We start from the raw sequence: 14,265 nt of genomic DNA on the forward strand, positions 1-14,265 counted from the left end.
GTGCACGGGTGACATCCCAGCGTGAACAACAGAAATCAGCCATGGTGGAAATATTTACACCACCGACACCAGCAGGTGCCTTTTTCCCCCTCCTGGAGCCAGTTTTAGACACTGACCAGCACAGCACTGGAAGTGCGGAAGCTTCTGGATCGAGGGCACTGAGGCACAGACTTGACTAGTGAAGAAGCCACCTGCTGAGTAGACAGACATGTATCACACAGAGGGACCACTGGTGCCAGCTCCCTGAGATGGAAGACATTTTGTGCCTGTAAACTCTAAGTATTGGGTGACAGTGATACCTGGAATGATTTCAGAGTCCCAGAGCCTAGGGAAGGCTTTGCTGCCTTCTACATTCACACTGATTCAAAAACCCTGTCCAGTACCCCTGCCTTCTTAATCCCTACCCTACTTGGCTAAGCCCCCACAATCCTCTGCCTGTGGCCAATGTGTGGGGTATGTACTCAGGCTGTGCCATGCTAGGGATTCTAAGTGGTGGGTGATAGGTTGGGGTGGGGTGAGTCCCAGGATGGTTTTGATTGCCCAAGTATTAGTCTAGCCAATGCAGGGTGTCTGGGAAGGGAAGGGCTCTGGCCAAAGCTAGCAGGACTTCAGAGCTCTAGCTAAGCAGAGTAGGCCCTCAGTCCTCAAGGGAGCCAGAGCAGGTCAAGACATGAAGCCAGGCAGATTATGCACTAGGGGCAAGGCAGAAGCTCAAGCCCTATGTTCTTGGGTGAATGGGGTGTTATGGAAGAAAGAGGGGTACCATACTGAAGGTTCTACTATACGGAGGCTACATAGCACACATGGCTCATCTATGCCAGCTCCAGTTATGGGATCTGTTTGCTGCAGGGTATTTTCCAAGTTCTACCAGATATTGGGGGTAAAGTTATTGGTGTCTTCTTTCTCCCACCACCACTGGCCCAAGAATGGGGCTTACACTGACTGACCTTGTAAGAGAGGTTTATCCATGCATCTGGACCTTGGAGAAGATGAGGGCAGAAAGCTGAGGCAAGGCTGATACCAGGGAGGTGTCTCAGTTCCACCTCCACCACCCTGATGGCTCAAGATGGTTCTACCTCTCCTCACCCTACTAACCAACCTGACTGGCCTTCAGGAGAAGGATAGGTTAATCCTTGGCCTTCTCAGGTTTCTTTTCTCCCATCATTCCCAAGCAGCTGCTTGGTGTCCACAACAATCCCACGATTGTTGTGGGTAAGTCAAGTATTATATCCACTGGCAAAGGAGGGGAATCTCAGGGAGGCTGGTGACTTGTACCAGGGTTACACAATTGGCCTAGCCTTTGGCTCTACCTTTTGATTTCTCTAAACTCCAGTTCTCTCATTTAGGCAGATGGAATAATAAAACCAACCACACAGGTTCCTGTGAGGGTTATAGAGATAATGTAAGTGAAATCACTCTGCAAGCTGCTATTCAAATGCCAGCAATTTTTTACTATCATAATTAGGACTAGTTTGAGGATCTTTTGTCTTTGAACCCAAATATCCTTTTTTCAAAATTGCTTATTCATCCATTCATTCATTCAGTAATGATTTTTGAATGTTTGTGAGGGGTCAAGTGCTCTGCTAGGTCCTAGAAATAGGAAACTGAAATAGACAATTAAGAAGAGGAGATCGTAGCCTGGAGGTGAATCAGGCCCCCAGAAGCTGTTTGGCAGCTGGCATGGGTGTCGCCAAAATAGGCCTGTGAACAACATGGAAAAGGAGCTGAGGGGCAGCTGGTGTCCATGCTGTGGTGGGGGTGGCATCAGAGAGGCTCTACCACCTCAGAGCATGCTCCCTGCCTCACACTCATGACCCTCATGCCCACTCCTCCATTACACAAGATCTGCTCTGGGGAACAGAGGAGTGTAAACTGGGGAGACTACTAACTCCAGACCTGTAGGGTCACCTGACTCTGATGGACATGTGGGAGGCCCAAATGAGATCAGGCTGGCCCAATTTGTTTTTTGGTTTTTGGTTTTAGGTTTAATTTTTTAAATTTATTTTTAGTTTTTATTTGAGAGAGAGAGAGAAAGAGAGAGAGAGAGAGAGAAAGAGAGAGAGAGAGAGAGAGAGAGAGAGAGAGAATCTTAAGCAGGCTCCACTCTTAGCATGGAGCCCAACATGGAGCTCGATCTCATGACCCTGGGACCATGACCTGAGCTGAAATCAAGAGTTGGACACTCAACTGACTGAGCCACCCAGTCATCCCATTTTTTTTAAGTCAAACCAATGACCATGAGTCAGAATGGCTAGGTTTCTGTAATGAACACTGAAGATGAAAAGAAAACAAATCCAAAAAAAGAAAAAAATCTGGATGTCTCATTTGCATACTTGAAATTACAGGGGAAGAATCTCCCAATTTAGAGTTTAGAGTTTATTGCTCCCTGTTGTGCACTTAGTTATGATTAATCATTCCAAAATTCACAAGCCATGGTCCTCTTATTTGAACAAACTTTTGATCATCTTTATGGAATAAAAACATAGCTCCAAAGAGTGACCTTAATGCAACCTTGAGTTAACACAGTGTTAGTGATGTGGGGATCAGATTGGGAGCAGAGTTCTACAGCCCATAGCTGCTCAGAACATGAGAATCAGTGGCTAACATCCCCTTGAAAAAGCTTGACATGTAGAAGGGTTGGATGCCTGCACACTTCTTGGAGCCAACCTGCTGCCATGCACTGGCCAATAGCCCCTGGTTAGGTGCCATAAAGCCTACCATAAGAGGTAGCATTTTGCAGACTAGGAAATTGAATCTGGGAGTTTAAGTGGTTGCCAGTGGTGACTATAGAAAACAGGAAGAATATCCCTGATGATTCAGTTGGGCAATTATATTTGGGTCCATGGAAACAATGTGGCCTCTTTCTTTAAAAATTGGTCCTAAGGAATTTGTACAAATTCGAGTCAAGCTGGAGGTTGGAAGTACATCTTCTTTATTGGTGTCAGCTACCAGTAAACTTTGCACAATGCCTTTTATATGCTCATACATACTTGAAGAATCAAAGCATTTTGGCACTGCAGAGCATCTTGGGGAATTTTAGGTTCAATCCCCCTCTTTTTTCTTCCTCCAATAAGGAAATCGAGGCCCCAAAGGAGAGGAACTGTTTGATCAAGGTTTGTTTGCTGTCGGCTGGAACAAAAATGAAGTTGTCTGTCTCCAGGGTGCCAACATGAGGTTGTGAAAATTGAGCACTCTACAGAAGCACCTGGGCAAGGGCATGAATGGGGTCTGGAATCCAGTCCACAACTGGCTGAGGGGAAGCCTACCTTTTTCCTTTCACATAAGGCCCATCTACTCACCAAGCCAAAGTAGGGGCTACATCTGCTCTGAGAAATGTTTGGATGCAGAAGGGTGATGTTAAATGAACAGAGACGCAGACTGTTTATTTTTTAATAGGGTTAATTGATTCCTTCTGCCTTTCTGTGACCCACTCTCATTCTCTCTCCCTCTCCCCCTCTCTCTCTCTCTCTCCCTCTCCCTCTCTCTCTGTCTCTCTCTCTCATCTGTCTATCTGCCTTCCTACCTATCATCTGCTGTACCCATAGTGATCAAGATATAGCAACTAATGGATAGAGCGCTACTGCAGAGAACAGGGACAGCATTCACTCATGCTGGGGGACACCCAAGGAATATTGGGTACATACCAATCTGTCAGACTGGACTATAAATTCTTGTCCATCTCTGCTTCTTGCCATCCTACTAGAGTCCTGTTCATGGAGAATCATTCTCAGTGAACCATATACTAGGCACTGAGAGTGGAGGCTGTGGTGCAACCACAGGCAGGAGAACACATCTTCCTGAGATACAAGGAGGTCACGATCTAATGTAAGAGATGGAGCAGACCTATAGCCTCACAGACACATGCAGGCATTAGGGAAGAGCCTGCAAGAAATGTGCAAAGAGAGAAGAAAGGGAAGCCACCTTGAGGGCATCACAGTAAGTGAAATAAGTCAGATAGAGAAAGGTAAATACTGTATGATTTCACTAGTAAGTGGAATTTAAAAAACAAAACAAAACCCAGACTCATAGATACAAAGAACAGATTGGTGGTTGCCAGAGGTACGGTAGGGGGTGGTGGGGGAATGGGTGAGGGGGATTAAGAGGTACAAACTTCCAGTTATAAAATAAATAAGTCATGGAGATGTAATGTACTGTATGAGGAATATAGACAATAATCTGTATCAACTTTGTATGGTGACAGATAGTAACTACACTTATGGTGGTGATCAGTTCGCAATGTCAAATCGCGGTGCTGTGTGCATGGAATTAATATCATATGATATGTCAGCTATTCTTCAACAACAACAAATTTGCAAAAGTAAGACAAACCAGGCTTTGCACTCAAATAATGAGGCAGGTGGGTCAGGCATGTATTTGTCAGTTCTTTTTCAGAATGAGAAATAAGTTAGGCACTCGATTTGCATTTTCAAAAATCCCTTACTTTGTCCCTGTGTGAATCCTCTTGGTTCATCCTGCATCCTGCTTTTGCTTGAGCTCCTGCTCTTAAGTTGTGGAGCCCCCAGAGAAGCAGAGCTTTGATATCTCCTCTTCCTACCCCTCCTGAACATTTTGGAAGTGACTAGGCCTTCCTTAGGGGTAGGGCTCATGAGTAGCAGCCAAGAAAGCCACACAAGCTGGGGGCCTCACTTTAGAGTGATCAGGGCCAATATGCTTCTGCAAAGTGTCTGACTCCTTACAGAGGAGGCCTTATCTGATTAAGCCTTGATTAAATGCCAGATATCAAAGAGCAAATCATCATTAGAGGCTACTAATGGGCATTCCATCACCTGTGTTTTCAATGTGAAGACATGAAGCAAAACCAGTGACCTGTGTGCCCTTTGTCATGCAGCAACCTCTAATCCAAATTAATTTTAATGAAGCTTAGATTCAGGACAGATCTGTTCTCTTTGTGTGTATGTATGTGTTTTTTTTCCACTCCTGAGTACAAGCTATTGTTCAATTTTCCCAGCAAAGCTCAGGCATGGTGTGATTTTTCAGAAGATGGTGCAGAAAGAGAATTTCAGAGCATGAATATGTGTATCCTTTCAGAGGAAATGTTCAGATGGAATCAGCCAACCAATACATCACCCTGTCAATTTCACAGCAACATCTAAGATAGTATTTGCTATGATCTTTACGGCAACAAATGTAAAAAGAGACTCCAAAATTATGTGTACGACTGTGTCAAATGATCAAAACCCCAAATAAGAAGTTTCCCCTGCCACAGAAGGATAGAAAGGTCTTGGAAGTGACTTATGAGCAGAGGCCACTAAGAGCAGGAGAGTGTTCCCAACCTTATCCCATTCACTTCTCTATCAGCTGGTCAGCAAGGCGGGGGAATGTCAGATGATGTCTACCTTCTGTTGAGCCCCGGCTAAGAACCTGGCACTTCACATTTGCTGTTTCATCACATCAGTTCAACTACCCACTCAGTAGATACTATTCTCCCTGCTTATTCTCTGGGGAATCAGAGTTCACTTAGGTCAAGTAACCTTTGGAAAGTCCTATAGTTAATAATGAGAAGATCAGGATTTAAACTCCCGACTACAGAGCCCATGCTCTTGCCAAGACACAAAGTTGCCTTCCTCATGAACCCACTGGGAGATGAGCCCTGGATGTGAACAGATGCAAGAGCAATAGGTATCCTTGCCCTTTGGATTTGAACCATCATGGCAGCCTAAAATGGGATGGGCACCATGATCAGAGTGTTAGAGTCATAGCATATCAGACCTGGTCTCTACTTCCACAGCCACCATTTAACATCTCTAAGCTTCAGTTCTGAATGAGAATAATAATAATAATGCGTTTACTTCATAGAGTTGCTGGGAAGACCACATTATAGGGTGTATATCACAAGCTTAGCACAGGGCCAGACGCATAGTGACTGCTCAGTAGATTTTAGGAAGAGAACACACAAGTAGTTTGCAGTTCTTTTTGTATAACTAGCTTGGTGAGGGATGAGGTACGTCACATCTTAAAAGCAGAATCAGAACAGGGATAAAACCTGTAGGTCTGGCCCTGATGTGGGATGCTCATGGTTCCAGGCTAGGGTCCCTGCAAAGTGTGGCCGTGGGGTTCATATTTTCCAGTCATCACCATATTTAAGGGTAAAGTGGAAGAGGTGGAGCTGCCTGTGGAGAAGGTAGACATCATCATCAGCGAGTGGATGGGCTACTGTCTGTTCTATGAGTCAATGCTCAACACGGTGATCTTTGCCAGGGACAAGTGGCTGGTAAGTGTCCTGCATGCTGTCCCCTTGTTGGTCTGCTGGCTGTCCTGCTGCTCTACCCTTGGCCGACAGTCTAGGAAGAACAGGAGTACTCCAGAGAGAGGTTGAGCTAAAAGGTCACCTCCTCCAGAACCCTCTCTTTAAACCAGATCTGCTTTAGAGGACAGAATGATGGTACCTGGGTCCAACATATCTATCACATTATTCTGTAGGTCTATCCTTGGCCTCTTTGGTCATAAACAACACCCATTCTCTGTTGTCAAGACAAAAATCTATTCTGATCAACAGGTGCTTAGGACTTATTTGGCTGCCAGGGAGCTGAGCATGCTTATGACCTTGGCTTCTCTGGGCTAAAGGTTATAACATCTTTTGCTGTTCCTCATAGACTAACATTTTCCCCAGTTCATTTGTTCTATTAACTCTACCTAAGTCCCTCAAATTCTCCTAGTTCCCAAAGAAAAACTGAGCATTGCCATCCTAACCCTAACCCTGGCCAAGGTGACAGTCTGCTGAATGAGAAATGCTGGCAAGGGGGTGCCTGTCTGGTGACTCTATGTGCAGTTCAAAATGTGATGTCTTTGTCAGGTGAATAGATTACGAGACCCATTTCCCCACAATTCATCAACAGAAACCTGGAGGGCTTATGTTTCCAGACCGGGCAGCATTGTACGTGGTAGCAATTGAAGACAGACAGTACAAGGACTTCAAAATCCACTGTAAGTCACCTTTTAAGTTTTCATTGGATATTTTTTTTTGTACATTTGGGGTTGGAGACACTTCATTGGCCCTGAGATGAGCATCTGATCTCATGAATATAGCTGCTATGCCTATGGAGAAGTTTACCTGTGACTTATTCTGGATTCTTCTCTCTAAATGTTTTCTTCTAGTCCCAAGGGTGGGAGGTCTACAGAGAGAAAATAAGCAATACAGCTGGTATAAGATACATATCCTGGACTGAGAGAATGAATGCAATGTGAATGAAAAATGAATCGAAGCAGCTGAAGCTGATTTTTGCAGAGCACATCAGGCCAGCTGGCTAGGATCCTGTGGAGGTTCAGTTATCTCAAAAGTCCACCACAGAGGGTCAGAAACGGCAGATTCCTAGCCAGGTCGACCATTCTCAATCCTGTCTCCATGCTACTCAAATTCTTCTTTGAGGTTCTTTTGGGGGAATGGACAACAGTGGGGGTGGGGAGAGATGGAAACTGTGTGTGTGCACATGGGTACATGCATATGTGTGTGTGCATGTTGGGCGTCTCATATCTAAACCTATATTTATACTGCTTTATCACCCGAAACCTTGTTCTCTTAGGGAAAAAAAAGCAAGCAAACAAAAAAACAAACAACCTCTCCAATGTTTTATCTGGTCCAAAAGGGATGCTTTGTTCTTTTCAATTTAGAGGGTAGCATTTCTTGGTGACACAAGTTAGGTCTTCAAGCTTATTCCAAATGTGTTTTTGTAAGTTAGAAATGGCCATGTCTCCTCAACCAGAGCTAAACATGACAAAGGAGTAAAGAACCCCTCACACAGGCAAGCACATGCATGATCCAACCCCAAGCATGAGGCAGAAACTCCACACGGAGTGATGGAGTCAGTAGACCTGCGGTTCCTACCCCTGCAGTGGACAAACCCTCCTTGGCAAGATTACCATGGAAGGGTTCACAGACTGAACATATGCTCAACGCCTTCTGCCCTGGGAGGCAGAGACTCCAGAGTTTGACAGAGTACTGCTCCATTGATTCACACAATTGCCATCTAAGTATTGCTAGTGCCCAACAATACCTCAGTTGGACTGTGCTATGGAATGTGAATATTTGTGTGTGTATGTTCAAACCCTTCTGGAAATATAACATCAAAACAGAGATCACATTTGATGATAATATAACATCAGAGCCAGATCCAGGAGAAGACAGTAATGGGACAGTTATTTGAAGCTCTATGGCCTCTGCCTTCAGCCAGTCTGGTGTCATTTCTAACATTTTATGAGCAATGAGAGGGAGGGTGGCCTAGGTTAGATGATCATGATTCAAAGACTGTCAGCCCTGGGTTCAAATCCTACCTGGATGACTGGAAACAAATTCTCTAACCCCTTTGACCTCAGAGATTATATTGCCAATCCCATACACTAGCACCATGAGGATTAAGTGAAATGATGTATATCAAAGGATGTGACAGTTCTTGGTGGTATATGGCACCAGACTGGACCTAGGCTTTGAACATGTCACTAAGCCCCTTCTTGTTTGTAGCTCTGGCAAGCAAGACTGACTGCCAAGCTTGTCGGCCTCTGGTGGCTCTGAATGTAGGACAGGTGTGCTCTCACAGTAGATTGCAGAAACAACTCAACAGTGAACATTGATCAAATGCATGTAAAATAGGGCATATTTTGCCCTGGAGCTGCATTATAATGCAGCTTTTGGAGTTCTTGCTGTGTAACTATACTGAATAGTGTTTTGAGGAGAAACTTCAGGTGCATTCTTCATTCTTATGTGTAAATATTTATTGAGTCCTGACCCAGGGCACAGCTCTTTAAGGAACTTTTTCATGGTTTAAAAGCAAACATACCTTGCCCTCTTCCTTCCCCTGGATTGTGTTTGGGAACCTGTGGCATATGCATGTTGTAATGAGCCAGCTGGAGCTGGAGAGGACCCTGGGCAGACCCTGGGAGGTGCAAGAGGGCAATTGCTGCCACTCAGATGCTAGTCCAGGACTGGAGATCATGTGATTTAATCTCACACTGCTCACTTCAATTTTCATAGCTTCTGGGAATGGAAAAAAAAATTACATCAGCCTCCTTTTTTCCCATAAAATGTTTGCGCTGGAGTCTTCTATCCAACCTCTGCCCCTCCAAAAAACCTCAACCCCCCCCCAAATAAAAATCATACATACATTTAAAATTTAAAACACTGTGAAGTTTTCCATTTAAAAATTTTTTAATGATATGTTTTTGTTTTTAGTAAAGGAAGTGAGCCCGTTTAGAAATCTGTTTCAAATAAACAGAGATTTTGGTTACTCTGAGTTCTAAATCAAAAGTAAAGCATAAAGGTTGCTGGTTGCTAAGGGAACAATTGTAAGCAAATTTCAAGAACCAGCTAAAAAAGAAAAATCTTAAAGTGGGGCAGGAGAATGAGACCAGCCTAGACCCTTTCATAAAGTAAATTGTTACAAAACAGCTTCCTCCTTGCCCCTCCCTTTCCCTTCTCCCCTCTTCCCCTCCTTCCCTCTCCTATCCCCTATTCCCTCCCCTTTCCTTTCTTCTCTCCTTTCCTTTCTCAACCACATGCAACACGGAAACACAAGAATGAGTGAAACACAGAAGTTGCCTTCAATATGCTCATCAACTGCTAGAGAACACACAAAAAGAGAAGTGAATGATTGGCATGTACTAGACTCACAGTACATATTTTGTTGAGTGAATGAATGAACAAATAAAGGAATGAAAATAAATAGTAAAGGAATGTTCAAGGTGTAGTGTTTAACCCCAAGAAAGGAGCAACATTTATTTATTTATTTTTACATTTCTGCTATCGAGATTTATAGAATCTTAAAACTGGAAGGAAATGTGGTCAGTGTTGTACTTGATTTCTTAGCCAATACATGAACCTCACCCAATACGTGAATCTACAACCTACTGAGAGTCAGAGACATGGGGACCAGCTTTCTGACTCATGAGAAGATGAAAAGGAAGGCCTCCTATGGAGTCAGTGGTGCCTGCTACTGGAGGGTTGAAAGGCAGGACCACTTGGAGGACTCAGTTGCTTTCCATGGGGTTCTTTTCCAACTTCACCCCCAACATCCAGAGCTCTATCCTCTGGCTGTCTCTGATTTTATAGAAGGAGTTGATTCCATTCTTGAGAGACTGAAATGTATGAAAGTTTTCCCTTCTGTCTAGAAGAGAAACTGTAATTAGCACCTCATGGCACTTGCTCTATTTTTTTTTTTTTTTTATCTCTGAGCACATTCTGAGGCAGCCCCATTAGCTCTAGCAGAGAAACTCAAGTCGTGGGGCCAGGGTGGGAAAGGAGGATGTAGCTACAGCTCTCTCCAATGAAATGTAAAATGTGTTCTCTAGTGCTTCATATTTCTTTTTCTGCAAATTGCTTTTGAGATTTTCTCTTTATTTTGATACTCATCAGGTTGACTCTGATGTGTCTATGTGAGTTTTTCTTTGTATTTATCCCACTTGGGATTCTATAGCATTCTTGGATTGGTGGGCTGATGATTTCATTCATTTAGGAAAATTTTCAGTCATTATCTCTTCAAATATTTTTTTCTGCCTGATTTCTCTTTCTCTTCTTCGGGGAGTCCAATTACACATATATTAGATACTGTTTGATATTGCCCCATGGATCTTGGGTGTTATATATGTTTTTTTCTTTTATTTTTCTCTTTGTATTTAAGTTTGGGTAATTTTTATTGATCTATTTTGAGGTCTATTCATTATTTCCTCTGATGTCTGCATTCTGTTAGTAAGCACATTGAAAGAATTCTTCTTCTTTGATATGTGATTTTCATTTCTAACATTTCCATCAGCTCATTTTTAGTTTCTGTCTCACCAGTGAAATTCTCCATCTGTTCATGCATGTTTTTCCATTAGATTCTTTAACATACTTATTATAGGTACTTTAAAGTCTCCATTGGATAATTCCAATATCTGGGCTGTCTCTAAGTCTGGTTCTGTTGACTGTTATTTTCTTCTGATTATGGGTCATATTTTTTTCCTTTATCATTCACCTTGTAATTTTTTCTTAATGCTGGGCATTGTCAGTAAAGGCACAATAGAGACAGATGCACAGCATTTATGCCCAGAAAAGAGTATGCTTTTTCTTCTGTCAGGCTGTTAAAGTGGAAATTTGAGTCAATGTAGTCTGTAATGATGATAGGTCTGGGCTTTGTTGTTGCCTTAGTTGCATTCATTATACCACAGGGAAGTCCTTTTCAAGAGTTTGGTTTTTAATCCATTAACAAAAGTTCACAGGTCTTTCTGATGTTATTTTTTTCAATTTAAATAAGAAAATTAATAACAATATTTTTGGGTAGACAATAGCCCTCACTCCACATACACTCAGGCAATAGACAAGAAATTGCAGCAAAAAACAAACTTATTTGATTTGTTGTTGTCCCATCCCTGAGCCACATATATTAAAGGAGCTAGTGGGAAATGAACGGTTAGCAGAAAGAAGAGAAAACTAATCTAATGTCCTGGATGAACTTTCTCCTGAATAATTGAAGACAGGGTAGTTTAGCTGGGGAGAAAAATAGGAATTAACCTCTGAAAAAGTAACTGAAACACTGGGCATTGCAAAGCAATGTAGACATTAAATATTTGGGAATTAAATTTAATTTAAAAAGCATTATCTGTGCACTTGTATTGTGCTAGATGCTGGCCTATAGGTGTTGAGAATATAGAAGTAGTCCCATTGTTGGGAGTGGTTAGGAAAGGTTTCACAAAAGCATAAGACATTAAGCTCATCATTTCACAACTGCATGGGCCTTTAAAGATCATCTAACACAAAGTTTTTCACACTCTGGTTGGAATTACCTATATAGATTTGTAAAATCCCAGCTTCCTCGATGCCAAATCTGGAGATTCTGATTCAGTAGGTCTGGTTTGGGCCCAGGAATTTGTATTTTTAAAAAGTGTACCAGATGATTTTGGAGCACAGAAGCACTGAACCAAACTCCTCACTTTTACAAGCAAGCCTAGATAAAAGGATTGATCTGTCCATGGTCACACAGCTGAGATGGTGGCAAAGCCCAGAGCTCAAGCCACATAATGATAACAACTATTATGTATCAGCAGCTTTCTATGTGCCAGACATTGTCTTATGCACTTTGCATATATTATCACATTTAAACCTCATAACAACCAAATAGAGTCATTGTAATTATATAATAATCTCTATTTTAAAGAAGAAACCAACTCTTTGAGAGGTAAATTTTCGCTGAGATTACATAGCAAATATATGGCAGAGCCTCGATTTGAACTCTGAAACTTAAGCCTTTAACCATTATGCACAGAGACTTCTTGGATATTTGCCCAACAGTTGCCCTACACCTCAGCTTAAGGCAGGGCTGAGAGAGGAAGGAGCAGGAACATGGCAGCAGGTTCCTTAAGGAAGGATTTTACATGAAGGCAGCGTGTTTAGTGTAAATGTTTTGTCTGGAGAGAGGACAGATAGCTATTTCCAGAATCTAGAAGGGGGTCTTCTCTGAAACATGTCCCATTGCCAACCAAACAGTTTCCTTCTCCAAAAGTAAATTCCAACTGGGAATTTGGCACCAACCTTAGGTGATTTAATGGTATATGACTGACATCTTATCCTCAAGCCAGAATTCACAAGGGCTTGTCCTCTGGGAGATGATTATTTTCTCTGCCTCTTCTCCCTGAGGAAGGTCTTTGTGTGCCTTAGAAAAGAGTCAAAGAGGGGCGCCTGGGTGGCGCCGTCGGTTAAGCGTCCGACTTCAGCCAGGTCACGATCTCGCGGTCTGGGAGTTCGAGCCCCGCGTCAGGCTCTGGGCTGATGGCTCGGAGCCTGGAGCCTGTTTCCGATTCTGTGTCTCCCTCTCTCTCTGCCCCTCCCCCGATCATGCTCTGTCTCTCTCTGTCCCAAAAATAAAAAAATAAACGTTGAAAAAAAAAATTAAAAAAAAAGAAAAGAGTCAAAGAGGCACAGCTGACCGTCCCCACCTCCCTCTTCACACACCTTCTCTCCTAAACATACAGAAACATAGTTCCTTAAGGTAACATTTATTTGATGCACATTTTAAAAGGAAACTTAATCCCGTAAGATTTTGAGAAAAACATCTTTACTTTGATGCATTTCTAGACTCATCTGAATAAACAGACAAATGAAATTCAGCTGCTCAGTAACTAAAATCTCTGCTTAGGCCACCCTCTGCAGTACAAGGAAAGGAAATTGCATTCCTGGTTGCTGTCACAACTGGGTCATTGCAGCTGAAGAGTCAGGGGAGAAGCTGGGGTGAGCCTTAGCTCCACCATCTCTCTGAGTGTGATCTTGGCCCAGATACTGTGTGTGAGCCAGATGCCAACTTCTCCCAGCCTGTTTCCTTGACTGTCAGATAGAAGTATCCCCTTGAGGTTGCTGGGTATATTAAATGAAGAGTCTAGGGGTGCCTGGGTGATTCAGTCAGTTAAGTGTCTGACTCTTGATTTTGCCTCAGGTCATGATCTCAGGGTTCATGAGATGGAGTCCCACTTCGGGAGCCTGCTTGGGATTTCTTTCTCTCTCCCCCTCTCTCTCCCCCTCTGCCCGCTTGCATTTTCTCTCTCAAAATAAGTAAATAAACATAAAAAAATGAAGAGTCTAGCCTGAGCTAGGTGGCCAATCAATGGTAGCAATGATTATCACCATTTAAGGATGATCTTAGGCCATTAGATGTGCATTCATTTACTCACCAACCCTGCACCCTACATCTTTCTCCCTCTCAAAGCACCTTATGAGCAGCTACAAGGGGCCAATGAGCACCATTGGGATGGTTGTGCACTACTTGGGGCTTATTTCTTATGGGATGGATTCCTAGTGAGTGCATCATGGCATATGAGAAAGGCAAAGACGTTCATGGACCCACTCTCCCCTTTCATTTTTCAGTTGAGAAAACTGAGGTTCAGAGAGGTTAGGGAATTAGCCCAAGGCCCTGGCCAGTAAGTGGTGGTGCTGGGATTCAAACTAGCCTATACCATTTTAAGAGCCCACGTTTCTTCATGCTTTGTTAAAGGTTCGGTGGGTGACGTCAGGAGAAGGGACAAAGATGGGTCTTCTAAGTATGCAGAATGGCTTGAACAAAGGCACCAAGATAGAAACGTCAATGGCAAATAAGACTTTGTAGGAGACTCTTTTGGCTCAGAGGGAGGGACAGGAAAGTAGACACAGGAAGAGTCAGGCAATTTGGATTCTGGTCTTGGCCTGTGGAAGACTAGCTTCCTGTGATATTCTAGCTGTGTGGCCATAGAGAAGTTTCTCAGCCCCTCTGATCTTTAGTTTTCCTAACCATCAAGTGAGATCTGTACATACTG

At 43.1% G+C, this 14,265-nt stretch overlaps 1 protein-coding gene across 8 annotated transcripts in view; it reads left to right on the plus strand.

The window, feature by feature from the left end:
- Positions 1 to 14,265, plus strand: part of PRMT8 (protein arginine methyltransferase 8) — a 97,778-nt gene that overhangs the window by 66,900 nt on the left and 16,613 nt on the right. For all 8 annotated transcript variants that reach the window (XM_045467153.1, XM_045467159.1, XM_045467155.1 and 5 more), the window contains 2 exons: positions 6,090 to 6,232; positions 6,858 to 6,945. In XM_045467153.1, coding sequence (XP_045323109.1) covers positions 6,090 to 6,232; positions 6,858 to 6,945 — 231 coding nt within the window. The remainder of the gene's footprint in view (positions 1 to 6,089; positions 6,233 to 6,857; positions 6,946 to 14,265) is intronic.

This window comes from Leopardus geoffroyi, chromosome B4, assembly GCF_018350155.1.
Source record: "Leopardus geoffroyi isolate Oge1 chromosome B4, O.geoffroyi_Oge1_pat1.0, whole genome shotgun sequence".
In the NCBI taxonomy this organism is placed as follows: Eukaryota; Metazoa; Chordata; class Mammalia; order Carnivora; family Felidae; genus Leopardus; species Leopardus geoffroyi.